Source organism: Mycteria americana, chromosome 3 (genome assembly GCF_035582795.1).
Source record: "Mycteria americana isolate JAX WOST 10 ecotype Jacksonville Zoo and Gardens chromosome 3, USCA_MyAme_1.0, whole genome shotgun sequence".
NCBI lineage: Eukaryota > Metazoa > Chordata > Aves > Ciconiiformes > Ciconiidae > Mycteria > Mycteria americana.
Genome location: NC_134367.1, coordinates 65540598 through 65556848, shown reverse-complemented (window position 1 = coordinate 65556848; position 16251 = coordinate 65540598). Strand labels below are relative to the sequence as shown.

Genomic DNA, 16251 nt, shown 5'->3' with positions numbered 1-16251 from the left:
TTCAGCACATTTAACCTTCTTTTTTATTTGCTTTTTTCCCACAGTTCTTTCAGCTAACACAAATGGTGAGTTTTTATCATACTTCTCTATCAAAACATAACTGTGTAGATACTATAGTTAATCGCTTATTCTGGTATAATTTGTCACACTAAAATGCTGCAACGAGAAGTGGGCACAATTACGAAAATAAGTGACCTTTCTCTGTTAGGAACCTCTAATTCATTGCGCGAATTAAAACTACTATTTGTAATCCGACCAGACTATGGTTTAATTGTCTAGGCAGGTGCGTAATACAGGCTTGAAGAGCTGCGTTGTTGTTATAGGGCTATTTAGTGGCAATCTGAGCAGGAAACCAAATGGCTGTTTTATAGTAGCAATAGAGTCAAGGTTTGTGGAGAAAGATAACATAGATTTTTTAATTAGGCTAAATTGTGTAATTGAAAAAAGCGGAATGCATTTGAGACCCCTTGTCAGGCCTGGGTACAGGATAGTCATCTGTTTCAGGAAATGAACGGGGTGGGGGGACACACGACACACCGAACAAACACATAGTTACCTTCGTGCTGAGTTGCTATCAAAGTACATTTTGAAATGTGCTCATGTGAAATAGGTATGAATAGTTTCTTGCAGCAGTAATGTGTCCTCTGGATTTAAAAACAAAAGTTCTTACTTAACATGCATGTTTATTATTAATCAAAGACTATGAACTAATTGAACTTGTACAAAACAATCTGATAAAGAAATGTATCTTATGTGTTATAGTATATATACTTATGTATTGTATATATAAATATGTATATGTACACACATAAAATTAAGATCTTGGAAGGTGCTTGGATGATTGACCCTGTAGAAACATTTTGCTACTGCTGAAAGTGCGTACTGATGGTGTGAGATGCATGTTCACTCCAGTGGTGAAGTTCTGTAAGTGAACTTGCAAAGAGCCCAGCATTTCCATATCTCAGGAAGCTTTTGAATAAAAATGTAACTAAAAGATAACTCTATTCCAGAAGAATAAGCTTTAGGAGTTTTTTGTCAGTTTTGTTTTAATATTTTGTATTGGTGTGGGGGAAGACTGGAGTCTGTTTCCTCTGAAAGAATAACCTTTTCACTTCAGAACTGTGATGGCACTATTAAATTCTAATTTCTGAATATTTCTATATGAATAGAGTATCTTCGGAGTATATCCTTACCTGTCCCTGTTCTGGTGGAAGATACAAGTAGCAGCAGTGAATATGGTTCTGTCTCACCTGATACAGAATTAAAAATTGATCCATTCTCTTTCAAAACAAGAGCCAAATCCTGTGGAGAAAAAGATGGGAAGGGAATCCGGTCCCTTTTTCTGAGGTAAAGAGCTATCTGGCATTTATGTTACACAGTAGATTAGGAATGTGTGCATTGGGGTGGTTTTTATAAAGTTTCTTTTCACCGAGTGTCTTTCATTCAGCATCCCAGATGAAAATTTTGAGGATCACAGTGCACCTCCTTCACCTGAAGAGAAAGATTCTGGGTTTTTCATGCTGAAGAAGGATAGTGAAAGGAGAGCCACCCTTCACAGGATATTAACTGAGGACCAAGAGAAGGTGGTGAGGAACTTAATGGAAGCTTTGGCTCAGGTAATTTTAGAAGGCAGCAAAAATTTTATGCAATTTGAAGACTTAGCTGCAATTACCTGGAACTTTTGAAATTACACATAGTAAAGCAATTAAAAAATAAAGTTTGATTAAACTAGAAAGCATACACCATGTAAGCTTTCACAGTTTATTGTTTTATTGGAGCTATTAAAAATAGACTTTAAAATTGTTTATGCTGCATTACATATGCATTTTGTGTTGTTCGTAAATACTATATGTATACCTGGATATTAGTGCTGGCCAGACAACAGAAAAACATGTTTTCATGGTATTATATTTTGCCAGTGATTTTTCAAATGGGACTAACCGAGGCTGTCAGGTCAACTCATGTAAGATAGATCATCCCCAGGAGGTGATTACTTTGCCACCCTTTTAGAGTTCTATCTTCTGGCTGACTGGTTTGATGGAGGGAGGTTTAGGTCTTTTGGCCTGCTCTGGCCTTATGTTAGGTTATTGAGTAGAAAAAATGGGACTGACTGGTACACCATTGCCTTCTAGCCAACGGCCATAAAAGGGGAAAGAGGGGGCTAGGGAGAAAATAAATTGCAGCTATTCCTCACAGCAGTTGGGAGCACATATGGAGGGGAGGGAGGATGGAGTAACAGTGGGAGCAAACAGCAAACAACAAAATAATTGCAGAATGACCTTTTGACACTCCTTTGTGGGGATGATTCATGATGACGTATCAGTTCAGGATGACACTGAATAAATTACAGGTCATGACCACACTGCTAAATGTTGCAACACTGTAATTGGATGACATTTTTTGTTCTTGTTTGTAATGTGTGTGTTAGTAGTTAATTGACTCACTTCATTCTCAAGGTTAAGTATTGCTGGTCTAAAACATTTGTATAAAATGTGACAACTCATCGTCTAAAGATAGTACTGTTTAGAAACTGATGCAAGCCAATATGATTCTTATGCATGTACTACAGTTAATGTAACTGGAAATTGCTGCCATACCAATAAAAAGAGCTTGGTGGGGGGAAGGAGGAACCCACAGTTGTCCTGGTAACTATAGAAAATGTTAAAATAGAAGTCAATAAAAGAGATACCCGTGATCTGTGCATTGCTAGAGTGTTGCTATTACAGACACAGTTGTTAGCATGTGTATGAAAGGAATAATCAGTGATTGTGAGAGTCTGAAACTCAATCACAAGATCCAGAGAGGGTGCTTGGTGTTTCATGCCTTTCTCAGCTGGGGCTGGAACAGCCCAAGATGGGAGCAGAGACATGGAGTTGTAGAGCCAAGGAGTTCAAAGCACACATCCATAGGACTATCTGCCCTTCAAGAAGATGCAGAATTCTGACTCCCAAACACTGTTTTTCTCCCTTGAGAGCAGGACCCCGGTCAAAGAGTAGGAAACTTACTCAAACCACCAGAAAGTGGTAGTAACTGCAGTTAAGGGGAAGTTGAGTTGGCTTCCTGTTACGTTCTGCTTAAATGCAAGTTACTGATAGATGGAAGCCTGACTTGCTTGTTAGGCCTTACCAGGATTTAGGCTTTGATAGTGCTTTTCCCTTCACAAAAACTTTTCATAAGAACAATTTCAACAAAGTCATTGGGTGTGGGGGCTAGGGGAGGAGAATGATCCTCCCCAAATAGGTCACTGTTCCTTATTAGGGAGCCATACTGGTTGCCCTGTCCCCAGCATGCCTTGATGGACTTGGAACTTCTAGTCCAGGGCTACAGTGTGTTGTGTGTCCACCTGTCTGCCTTAATGGCTTTTTAATTGTTTACACAAAAAGGAGATCAGCTACTGCAGGACAGAGTAAGAGATCCACTTCAGTATAGCCAATCATCAGGTGGAATCTCCAAATCCAAGCAGATTAGGATCTTTTATCTCAGAGACAGGTGCTTTAGTCAGTGGAACGTTTGACTGCTCTAGAGCTTTTTTTTTTGTTTGTTTCATCCTGATCAGAATTAATTAACTATAGTTAAAACCTCAATGTTATCGGCAAACAGAGTTCTTGATGTCTGGTCAGCTGTAACATTCATGGCATAAAACTGGCAAATACAACAGAACCAAACGCTGTATGTCCTTCTGTTACGGAAATCAGTGTCAGATATCTTTAGTCTATATAAATAATTACTTAACTTCCTTCAGCATAAGCATCTAATGTGTTGAACATTGTGTTGAACAATGAGTATGGTGTTCTATCTTTGGCTTAATTTTAAGATTTGGAATTGAAATTTGTATTCGGTTCACATAACTTTACTTTAGAGAGTAAACACAGTCCTCTACTTTTTACCTACTTATGCTAGTTATTCTGATGAATGCTTTTGAGCTTCTTGCTACTTTGGTAGCTCATGCAAAAACACAAAAGCTTCTAAAAATAGGCATATGAATATTTATAATAGAAAGGTGACAGATTTGTGGACCTGCTCTAAGAATAGGTAAGTGTAAAAGTTCCGTATTGAGAAATTATGTAGGAAAGAACTAGTCTTCTGAGCCTTCTATGTAACTTTGACTAATCCCTTCTTTTAAATGCTACTGCGGGAGTTTGCATGTTGTCTCTCAGAGGTACTCTGAAATTAGAGGCACTGCAAAGTACATCTTTATTTGCAATTAAGAGTAATTTGTAGTATTCAGTGCACAGTATATTTATTCATATCTTTTCACTCCTGTACAATGAAAGATACAGACTGTAGTGTGCACATATACTTCAGCAACTGATATAAAACAAAGTCAGCTACTTGCTCATCAAGTAATCTGCATCAGCAGGGAGCTCAGCGGTAGAACTCTGTGCTGCTGTAGTTATGCTGCTACCATTATCTGACCTGCAGCTGCACCTTTCCCTTAGCCGTAGCAGTAGAGTTTCTGAAAATCTGTATTGCCAACTGATGTTATTGGCTAAAGTCCCTCTAGGGGTACGTTTCAAAAGATGGCTGTCAAAACTATTTCTTTTCCTCTCTCTTCTACCAGGGAGCTGAAGAGCCCAAGCTAAAATGGGAACATATCACAACGCTTGTTTCCAGCCTCAGAGAGTTTGTACGGTCCACTGATCGTAAAATCATCGCAACCACTCTTTCAAAACTGAAACTGGAGTTAGACTTTGACAGTCATGGTATCAGTCAAGTGCAGCTCGTGCTGTTTGGTTTTCAAGATGCTGTAAGTTGTCATTTTTACTATTAAATTTTGGCACCAAAACTGCCAAAAAAATAAATAAAAAAAAAAGCTAGGAGCCAGAAGCAAACAGAACTTCATTCACTTCCATCCAGAGTTACTGAAACAATAATATTTGTGAGCTTTTAACCTGTAATAACAAAAACCCAGCCCACAGCCATGGCTTGGCTGGGTTGTCATGTGATCCTTTGGCAGGACACAGATCCTGGACACAACTGTTGGGATTTTGCTGATTAAAGGTCTAGAAGGTTCAGCACAGTTGTGTAAACGTCATGTCATAATACTAAAGCAGGAAAGCCTTTTCAAAAAATCTCATTTTGGAGGGTTTTCTGGTAAATAAGACCAAGACTGAATGTCAGGCTTATCCTACATAAATGCAGATCTCTTGAACTTGACTTAATTAGGCTTAATGATTTAAGATGAATAACCAACATGGGAGGGTGCAGGTGTGCTGGGCATCACTTGTCCAGACTGAAGTCGTGTAGTAAAAATGAAGTAACAATCCAAGTAGGCATTTGAGGTGGATGATTCTATTAGTATGTAAACCTGGGGCACTCTGACAAGCAAGAGAGCTGTCAGGAAGGATTGCATAGCATGTAAACTGTTTGTTGCATAGACTAGATTGACAAGAATTAGATGCTGTTTGCAAAAAAAACCCCACAACCCACTAATGTGTGAAATTAATCTGTAAAAGAGAGGTTTCTACAAGTGAAAGTTTTTTCTTTGAGTCTTCACTTTGAGTATACTTCAGCTCTCCATTCTACTTAGCCTCATACTGCTACTGTTTTGACACTTGGAAGAAAAAAACCAAACATACAAGGTCAAGAAAAAAATTGAGGGGGGAAAAGTACAAATATCTGGGTTGGTTTTCTGATGGAGATGCTGCTGGGCATCAGTTGTTCGGTGGTAATTGCCTGAGTCATGTTCTTTTCAATAAAAATTTTACCTCTTCTCTTAACTTTATCATTACAAGTTGCTGGTTTTTATTTGATAAATGTCTTTCATTGCTATCTCTCTATCGTTTAACTAAACCCACAGAAAGTTCAATGAAAAACTTTGCTTTATATGTGCCCAGTCTTAATTTTTTTGGACATACATTAGATTTCTGTAGTAGAACACCAAAATCCAGATCAGTATCAAGACCTCAGATAGCGCAGAGACTGGGATATTGCTAAAAATGAGGGAAAGCAGTTCCCTTGTTCTCGGGATTTAATAAGGTAATCTCAGGTAACAAGGTTTAATAATCACAATATCCTCACTGGAGCAACCAAGAAAAAGTAGTTTTGTGCTGTAATCTAAATAGCTAAATCGTATTACTGTGGATTGTTGTGTTCTTGACAAAGTTACATTGTGTTTCTTCAGTACTTAAATAGGTGGCACTTAGCTAAACACATGTCAATGTCTTGGTAGGAGTCAGCATGGGAAGGTGCAAAGTGCTTGCAAACAGGACTTGTGCTGCCTCGGAGGGCCATGGGCCAGCCCAGGTGTCGGGCACAAGGCAGGCTCCCCCGCCCTGCTGACAGCTCGCCAAGTCCAAGCACAGTGTCCCAGTGCCATCTGGTGGCCATTGGCAGCAGAACTGAGGAGACATAGGTACTGTGGTGGGCTGATGCTGGCTGGCAGGTACAGGAAAGCCCCTACCCAGTCGCTCGTTCACTCCTTCCCAGCGGGATGGGGGAGGGAATCAGGAGGGGAAAAAGTGAGAAAACTTGTGGGTCAAGATAAAGACTGTTTAATAAGTGAAGGGGAAAAAAAAACCCCAACAAACACCCTCCCCCCCCCCCCCCCCAAAAAAAAAAAAGAATCCAAAACTAAACCCCACAAGTGATGCAAAAGCAGTCACTCACCACCAGTAGACTAATGCCCAGCCAGTCCCTGAGCAATGGCTCCTTTGGAAAAACTACCCCCCTAGTTTTATAGCTGAGCATGATATTATACAGAAGGAAATATCTGTTCACTCAGTTAAGTCAGTTGTCCTGGCTGTGTCCCCATCCAGCCTTTAGCCCACCGCTAGCCTACTCACTGGTAGGGCAGCGTAAGAAACGCAGAAGGCCTTGACACTGTGTAAGCTCTGCTCAGCAATAGCTAAATCATGGGTGTGTTATCGAGGCTGTTTTAGTCACCAGTCTGAGACATAGCACCATAGGGGCTGCTGTGAAGAAAATTAACTCCATCCCAGCCAAACCCAGTACAGGTACCTACATAAATTACTGCATTACTGAACACTGTTGCTTTGGGGCAGTGATAATAATATGATTAATAACATTACTAACTCTTACATATCTTCTGAAGGCATCATTTGGGTAACTTCAGTCATTTTTTACGGAGAGGTTATCACAATGTGAGAGAATTAAACTAAACTCTTTTTTAGGAAGACCTGAGTGAAGTATCTTCTTGCCACATTTTTTAGTAAGCAGTAGTTGCTACTTTTTTTTATAAGGCTTTGAGTAACTTCATGATTTTCTAAATACAGTTACATTTGTATCTTCCTGCAACTTTTCGAGTTCTCCTCCTACAGAGTCTGTTGCTTTGGACTGCTTCCATGCCTGGAAAACAGCACCAAGTCTGTTTTGTGCTATTGCCGCTTACTGTGGCTAGGCGTTTCGTTGTAGCATCGTCACCCCACCTGCTGCTTCTCTGTCATTTGGGAGTTGGAAAACAATTCCCCCGAGGTAGAGACGTTCTTGCAAGTGGCATGGAGCATCCATAGAGGCATCTGGGAACAGGGCTGAAAGCAGTTTGAAAGCAGGCCTGTAGGGAATTAGGAGCAACCCAGTGTAGAAAACTATTTCATTGTATGAAGTAAAAAGTGGAAGGAAAGAGAAAATGTCACAGTGTACAAATGAAGTCCCCTGATTATTTAAACTAACACTAATTAACTATTTTCTGAATCAAGAAGGAGCAGCATTACGCTAGCTCTTTGATATTTCCTACAATTGTACTTTAAAACAGATAAGTATTGCTCAGAGAAAGCAGTGAAAATGATGCCAAAAAAATAACAAGATTAATTAGCTTAAGTTACAAGTGTTCCATAATATAGTCCTTGATATTTGTCTTGCTCGCATTCTTTTTAATTTTCTCTTCACACCCATGAAGATTAAATAAACTTCAGTATCTCAGTCATCAAAAATCACTTAACACAGGAACTAGTACTTGATAAAAAATACAAAATATTGCATGACTTGTAATAAAATGGTGGAAGTTAGCAATGTTGCTGTTTCCATTTAATGACAACACGAGAGAGTTTTAATCACCTGCTTTGATACAGCATCTATAACTTCAAACACTTTATATAATGCTGACATATATTATAATTTTAAGTTGGGGGAGATATAACATCTGAACTGATTTCTCTGTTGCTAGGTCAATAAAGTTCTCCGAAATCATAACATCAAGCCACATTGGATGTTTGCATTGGATAGCATAATCAGAAAAGCTGTGCAGACTGCTATTACTATTTTGGTCCCAGGTGAGTCATTTCTTAACACTCAGCAAATATTTATTGGCTGATCTCTTTAAACAGGCTTTAGAGCTGTGATTATGGTGCTTCACTTAAGATTTTGAAACCAGCAGTGGCCTTTTTCCTGTTCACTGTCTGTTTTGCAACTCAAAAGCTAATCAGTGTATTGTCCAAGTTATTTTGGAAAGCACCTTTCCAAGATGCGTCATCTAAACAATTCTGCAACACAGTGAGCTGTAGTAGACTAAGGTGCTCTGGGGCCTAATTTTTTTGAGGTGCACAATGCTGCCTCTTGAAATTCAAAGGACAGACCACTTGCCAGCATGTGCCGATTTTGGAAGGTGTTTTACAAAGTGCAGATTAATGATGCACTTTTTGGAGCACTCAAAAGGCTCTCTGGCTCCTGGTCAGAAGCTGTCTAAAGAAAAAAAAAAATCTGCAGTTTGAATATTGTATTTTGAATGTTGTGGAAGTAGAATGCACAGCTTAGCTGAGGGAAGGAGTCTGTGTAGAAGAAACTGTAGCCCACTCTGTTATTACTCTACTTATTTCCAGAGTTAGTTTCTCTGCTGCTCCTTAACTCCTAAGCTTGTGATTCCACCATTCCCTACACAGGAATTAATGGTGAAATTTTCAAATATTATTTAATGCTTTAAGTCTGAAGTCAGAATACTTATGTTCCTGTTTTCTGCAGTGGGTTAAGTCTTAAATTATCAAGGGGATCTGAAAATTCCAACAAAAGTTACAGCTCTTCCTGTTCGCCTTGGTATTTTCCGTATCCCCAGCACAGCCAGCAAGGCATAAATAGGGTTTCTGCGTTACTTTTGAGTCATAAGAAAAATCTGTCTTTTGATTAGAATGCCAAACACCTTTAACGGGCATGTACTTTACGGCTGTATAATAGTACTGTAGAATTCCTCCTTAATAGACTCTTCTTTCCCATACAGCTCAGTATCAGTGTTACTTGTACATGGTAAAGCTTAAACAAAAGCCTCTGTGCCCTAGTAACTTTCAGGCACTGATCATCTGCCTCCTCCCTAATTGCCTTACCCTACTCCTGATTGCTTCCCCTTGCCTTTGTCTGACCACCCCACCCCCCCATGAATGATGTGAAGATTTATCTCTGGCCTTAACACTTCTAAAAGTTATGGGATGTTTTAGGAGCGGTATGAAGCAGATGATGTATAGTTATGCTGCCTGGTGGTGAACAATGGCAAAGTGAACTTATTAGTGTTCTTATTAGTATGATGCAGAAGTTCAAAGCAAATTCAGACACATTTGCCTAGCAATATTTGAGTAACTGCTATATAATAAATCTGCTTTCTTTAGAGGAAGCACAGAACTGTTGATCTTAGTATGTTCAGCCTTGAAAAAGTTATGTAGCATTGAAATGAAGAGACAAAATGGATGAAGGAACAAATGTCCCTTTTGTAAAGAGGAGAAATGTACTTGTTGGCCCTTCAGCAGAAAGGACAAAACCCAAGTGTGATTCCGAAAAAAAGTATGTTTTGGTGAGGAGACTAAAGGGAGTGCTCAGCACTAAGAAGCCACAATTGAAGGAAGGAAGGAAGGAAGATTTATATTAAATGGTTAGAATTAACAAACAGATGTTGTTGCAGTAATAGATTTTGTAGGAGTATAAGATCTTGTGTACATATCTTGCATACCTGGTAAGCTCTGGTAGGTAGTTTAAACAGGGAATAACAGAAACCAGAGTACACGTATAGCTTTGTGTCCGCTGTTTTGTGGATGTACATCATTACAAAATAGGCAGCCTTCTCTCTGATAAGTAGAAGGGAAGTGTGCTACTTTTAATTTTTGGGAAAGGGGTCTGTCTGTTATTTCCCCTCTGTATCTTTGGATACAATTTTTTTGTAAACACAGTATTCTTATAACGGGAGAATGCTAAATATGCCAGAATAGCAACAAGAATAGCTGGATATAAGAGAAATAATGGTCATTTGTTTAATAAAACATTTCAGGTCAGACACATAAGGAATTACAAACCACTGAGAATGGAATAAAGCAAAAGAAAGTACTTCTGCTGCACATAGTACTTCAGCACAATTTGACATGAAATGCTAGCCAAATCTGGAATCCTATTCATCCAGATTTTTGTTTTTTAGAGCTTTTGAACATTCGATAGGATGAATAATAATCAGCATAAACTAAGATACTGTTATGGTCTGAGTGGTCTTAAACCCCTAGAAAATATCATCTGTTCTCTTGCTACAGAAATTTCAGGCCTGGTTTAACCAAAGCTGTAGGATGATCTGTAAATAGTCACTTAGGTCTGCTTTTGTTTTAATGTTTAACATCTTTAATGTTTTTTCTTTTTATTTTAATGTTACTAATAGAATTGAGGCCACATTTTAGTCTTGCATCTGAAAGTGATACAGCAGATCAAGATGATATAGAAGTTGAAGAAGATCAAGATGTACAGCCTCAGAATCAAACTATCCAACAGCCTTGCATTGTCATGGAAGATGCAGTAGCTACCTCAGGTGTAAGCACACTCAGCTCTACGGTATCCCATGACTCCCAGGCTGCTCACAGGTCACTGAGTGTCCAGCTGGGCAGGCTAAAATTAGAGACAAACAGGTAAGTCTGGACATCGGGAGACACTAGCCTACTTGTGACAGTATGTATTGTTTTGCTTTTAAAATACATATGCTAGAATACTAGTGATAGTATCAAAATTCCATAGTACTGCCAGTTGTTAATTTAAATGATGGTCATTGTTTAGCTGTGAGTAATCACTTATATTAGTTTTATTCGTTTCAGAACAACAGTGATGCAAGTTAAGGTCAGTCTTGATTTCAGGTGCCCTTTCAAGGAAGGTCTGAAAAAATTGAGCTTGCTGCCAAGCTTCTGCTTTTTCTCTCCTTCATGTGCTGTGTATGGCTGATGAATGGTGTTATGTTTTGTTTCCATTAAGGCAGAACTTGCTGTTCTTTTCTATAGTTATTCTTGGGGAATGAACTCAAGCTAGTTGTCAGCTGCACATGAATTCCACAAGGAAACTGCTTCAGACTTGTTTTGTGCACAGAATTCACTGCAGCAGGATCTGTGCTTACCAGCAAGCATTACCTTTTTATTAAATAAATTTTGTTCATCAGAGAAAGGTGGGAAAACTAGGTGTGTTGTTTAAAAGAAGTGAGATGTTTGGATACTGGATTTTTTCAGAAATATACATATTCTACTTCAAACCTGAGAAGTGGTTCTTTTTTGATTTTTTTGTTTAAGAAATATCAGAGACAAATCTCTGTCTCCGTTATTCTATCCAAATAATTTTCTATATTATTTTGTTTTCTTTTCATTAAAACATACCAGATAGTCTGTTTAAAGTAGATATTTAAGCTTTTGCAGCATCTGATTTATGACATTGGATTTCTTACTAACCTCAGAAAATGTTGAATATGACCTTGATAGAAAGAGAAACATCTTCAGCAAGACAGTTGTTATGCTGGTAGAACATTCTTTATGGTTATTGTTCCAATTTTAATTTAAATGTTAAATTGCATTTTACTTTTAAACGTATCCAAGAATTTTGCTGTAATTAGAGTAATTCATGAGACTGGACTGTTTTTAATAAAGTATCAGTATTTTTGAGTTCTTATGTTACAATTAATGTTTTTGCTTGTGATGACCACTGAGAAGTATTTTGATTGCCTTATTGATGCACTTAAATAAATAAATACATAAATAATTTAGATTGGCTCACTTCCCAAGTTTATGATGGGGAGTAGCATCAGAAGTGATCAATTTGTAGAGGTACTGTTTTCTAGCACTTTGCTTTTGTAAATTTCTCAAATGTAAAGCCTTTGGCCAAATAATCACATCCTGTCATTCATGCAGAAATTTTGAGGTAACTAATTAATACTTAAACAACTGTCCATGTTAAAGCTTTATTGACATAAGCAGCAAGCAGTTATCAAGAGAAAATAGTTGATTATTTTATTGGCCCCGAAGGCCTTTTTCAAGCAGAATGGATGGCTATAAAGGAGGAGCAATAAATTAACTGAAAGGTGACTGCACACCTGTCTGCATAGACTATCAGTCTACACTGAGATTAGCCACGCTGTGGGTGTGTGTTGAGGCACAAAGCAGCTCTGTTCACATGCAGGGTGGACTTCTTAAGAATTGTTAGCTCAGGTGTGGAAGCACTCAAATGCAGCTATGCTGCTGGTAGGCCTGCATGCAAGCTAAAAGTAGGGCTAGATGTTTTTACAAAGCAATCATGAGATGCAGTTTAATTCTGTGCAAAGACAGGTAAGGTGCTTTTGTGGCACATTCTCTAGCTGAATTCCAGAATGTCCCTATCTTTCAGTGCCCCAGAAAAAAAGTTGTAGTGCTCAACTGGTATAAATAAATACAATTAAAAAAAAAGGGGGGAAAAAAATGATACAAAAAGGGAACAGTTACTGCATAGTTCTCAGGCTGATGAAGGCTTCAAGGAAGGCATAAAGGTGCTGCAATTCTTTCAAGGCAGAACTTGTAAGACTCAGAAGTCAGTGACAGGTTTATGAGTCGGTTCTCCATGTCCAGTTTCTCTGACCAAGTTCCTGAATACATATTGTTCACAAGTCCTTTTTACTAAAACGCTTTACTAAAATAACAAATTGCAGCAGTTTCACATACTAATTTTCCATTGTATTCTGATTATTTTCCTTTGATCAGTTCAAAAGGTGCTGACCACTGAATCTCTCTGGATTTCTCTGGGTTTGTGTTACGAAGGAAGTCAAACATGGGTTCCAATTTGTTTCTGCTTGGCATTCTCAAAAGTAATTGCTTAGGAGAAGACACAAGGCATTTTGCCTCCTCTTTTCTCACTCTTCATATAGCATAGGAGGGTAGGCACAAAGTGCCTAGTATGTGAGGAAGGGACAGCCCTTGTGTGGGTGAGAACATATTTTCCCCATTTAAGAAATGCAACCATAAGTTTTCGCCATATTTTCATCATGGCTCCACCCTTGCCATACCATTGAAAATGTCTGCTGAAGAGATGTGAACTGGAATTTTTCCTTACGAAGGATTATGTGACAAAGTTTAGCCCTTGGTTTATGAAACACTTTGATATTTGTTCTTCTCATTTACACAGTTTTGTTTAAAACAGAATGCTGGCTGTAGAAATTTCACTGAAATTTTGTACCATACCACCTGTTTAGTGGGTGGATGTGTATATGGAGGCTGGTGTGCTTGGGGCTTTTTTTTTTTTTAAAGAGCTATAGCTTTAGGAACCAGTGAATGTTTATGTCTTCATATAGGTCATAATAAATCTATAGTGAGAAGATACTCCTATGAAAGCTGAAGAAGTCTGTCCTTGTCTTTGTACAATAAGGTTTCCAGTTTAAGTGTAGTAAGATCTTTGCTTTCCTGAAAATTTGAAACTACTTAAGGAAATGTGTGCTTCCTTCCCGTTACTTCACAGGTTATTGGAGGAGTTGGTTCAAAAGGAGAGAGAATTTCAAGTCCTCTTACATCAGGCTATAGAAGAAAAAGATCAAGAGATCAGAAACTTACGGCTTAGGTCACAGCCAATAGGTATGTGAGAAGAGTTTTCAAGGAAAAGTTTCATACTGGCTACAGATGAAGACAGTGGCAGCTAAACTTCTGTTCTTTTTATTGAGCCAGTCTCAGCAAAGATGCTTTATTATGCTGCTTCTGGTAGGGTTTGCTTTGAAGTAAGAATGTACGTTGTAGAAACAAATTACTGAATTTGTTAATCACAGTACAAGGAATGGTATGATTTAAATATTTTTGATTGTGATTATATGGAAGCGTACAAGGCTCATATCCTACAAAATATTATTTCTAAAGAGGATAATCTAGTATGTTTAGGTATGTGTTCTTTGAATTACAGACTGTTCCAATTGTTACACTGAAAGTTCAAGAGGATCTAATTGGCGAGATGTAAATACAACTTAAAGCTTACTGAGGGAAGCCGAGTTTGATATGTATCTGCCCTGAAGAAGGTGGAAGTGCTAATGCAGTTTGATGTTTCCGTGTAATGTGCTTCAAAGAAGTGTTGCTTGCCTAAAGCAGCCAATCCTCAGTCTAAGGCATTGCCTACGCACCAATTGTATGAGTTAGCTGAACAGTTTAGCTAAAGTGATGCAACAACGTTAGTGTAGAAAGTTACAGTGAAATTGATGTGTCTTGTACTAGTAAAGTCATTTTCCGAAGAGGACAAAAAATGTACCTGTATCAATGTTCACGCTACTTTAACTGTACCCCTAACCAAGTAGAGTAATTGGTCTATAATTGTCTATAACTGTAATTCTGTGCTTTGGGAATTGAAATTTATCTATCTTTATGGGTATACTGGTATTCTAAGCTTGAAGGGAAAGCTCACCGAAGAAAGTGCTTCAGCAGTCAAAAATGACAAGAGGTTGCTTTGGCAACACAAAACCTTTTCTCAAAAATGCTTGTTCTAGATATTCCTGGATTGTCTGTCTGTCACCGTCATTCCACTGGCACAGGGACCGAAGACCCTGATCTCATAAACTGGCTGAGTGTTCAAGGAGCTGACCAGGCCACAATAAACAAGGTAGCAATGATTCTGTTCACTCTGACACAGTGGGAGTACTGTTTTGTGACTCAATGCAAGAAGATACCAAACCTTTTCAATTACTTCAGCACATTTTGAGAGATGAATTTGTTTTCAGAGGATAGAAAAAAGCCATGAATGTGAAGGCCTTCATAAAAATACGGTATTGTTAATAATTCTTATATCTGATTAGGAATAAGGGAATAAAATGTCCTGGTAAATAGACAGTATTGCTTTGGTTCATAATTTTTCAGTGTCTTTACACATTGCAGCAGTTACTGCTGATTATACCCTGGATGCAGGGTACATGTTCACCCTTAGCTAACTGTGTTGAAGTGAAATCTCCTGAAGTAGATCGGTCTGCTCTGCAGCACATTACATAATTTTAGAGGTGCTGAGCATCTCAGAATTTCAGCTGACCTAGGAAAACCTGCATGTAGTTATCACTCCTACAGATCAGATCAAAGATTCCTCAAAATTCAAGTACATCAAATTTAGATGCCACTTTTGAAAAGGTAGGTCTTAACTGTTGTTTTTAATTTCCTCATGGGTGAAATGTGGTATTAATTATGCTCTAATTTTGTGTTCATTAAAGTCTGTGACTCTGAGATATTGGTGATAACAATAGAAATGCCAGCTGACAAAAGTTTTGAGTAGCTGTAAAAGCATTACACCTTTCAAGTTGTGCCTGGTATGCCAATGTAGAGTATACAGTATAAAAATTAAGTAGTTTCACTGTATTTCTAGAAACAATGTGGATTAATGAGTTACATGTACCACAGTTTGGCCCAATTTTACATTTCTTCTAAACTTGAACTTCTATTTTTAAGGGCAGATGGTATATAAAACTTAAAGTTAGATTATATTTCTAACAAAATGTTCATTTAAACTTCTTTTTGTAGTTCTTGGCTGAAGACTACACATTAATGGATGTTCTCTGCTATGTTACACGAGATGATCTGAAATGTTTGAGACTGAGGTAATGCTTTACAGTTAAAAGAACTGTGCTGAGCAGGAGTGTGTTTTGTTACAAGAGAAAATAACTGATACTAAGCCTCTATTGATTGGATTGTGCAGTATTAATTTAAGTAACACTTTCCAGTATGTCTTTGTATACTGATGCATTCCTGATAAACAGCTGATACTGTTTAAATTATTTTAAAATAAGCTTTTCTATTAAAGGAAAGCAAAGGGAAAATTTTAAAGTAAAGCTTTTACCTTACACTTGGAGACACTAGATATCCCATTAAACCCTTGCTTTTATTTAAAAAGGTAGAGATAGCAAAACTTTCTGTAGTTTATCATCATCATCAAACTTTAGAAATACTACTCATGGACTACAGCTAACACTAGATTTCACCTAATCATGCCAGGTGTGTGGGTCACTGCAGAACCAAGGTTAAGCAGAAACAATAGAAGTTATCAAACATTCTGTGTATGCCCAGTCAGTTTAAAAATAACTAACTACCTAAAAAAAAA

The 16251-nt window shown here is 38.0% G+C and overlaps 1 protein-coding gene across 2 annotated transcripts in view; it reads left to right on the top strand.

The window, feature by feature from the left end:
- The window catches only part of MAP3K5 (mitogen-activated protein kinase kinase kinase 5), a 109129-nt gene that overhangs the window by 91524 nt on the left and 1354 nt on the right, over window positions 1–16251 (top strand). For both annotated transcript variants that reach the window (XM_075498812.1, XM_075498811.1), the window contains 9 exons: window positions 45–65; window positions 1170–1347; window positions 1448–1616; window positions 4562–4747; window positions 8126–8231; window positions 10580–10823; window positions 13654–13766; window positions 14660–14772; window positions 15675–15751. In XM_075498812.1, the coding sequence (XP_075354927.1) occupies window positions 45–65; window positions 1170–1347; window positions 1448–1616; window positions 4562–4747; window positions 8126–8231; window positions 10580–10823; window positions 13654–13766; window positions 14660–14772; window positions 15675–15751 (1207 nt within the window). The remainder of the gene's footprint in view (window positions 1–44; window positions 66–1169; window positions 1348–1447; window positions 1617–4561; window positions 4748–8125; window positions 8232–10579; window positions 10824–13653; window positions 13767–14659; window positions 14773–15674; window positions 15752–16251) is intronic.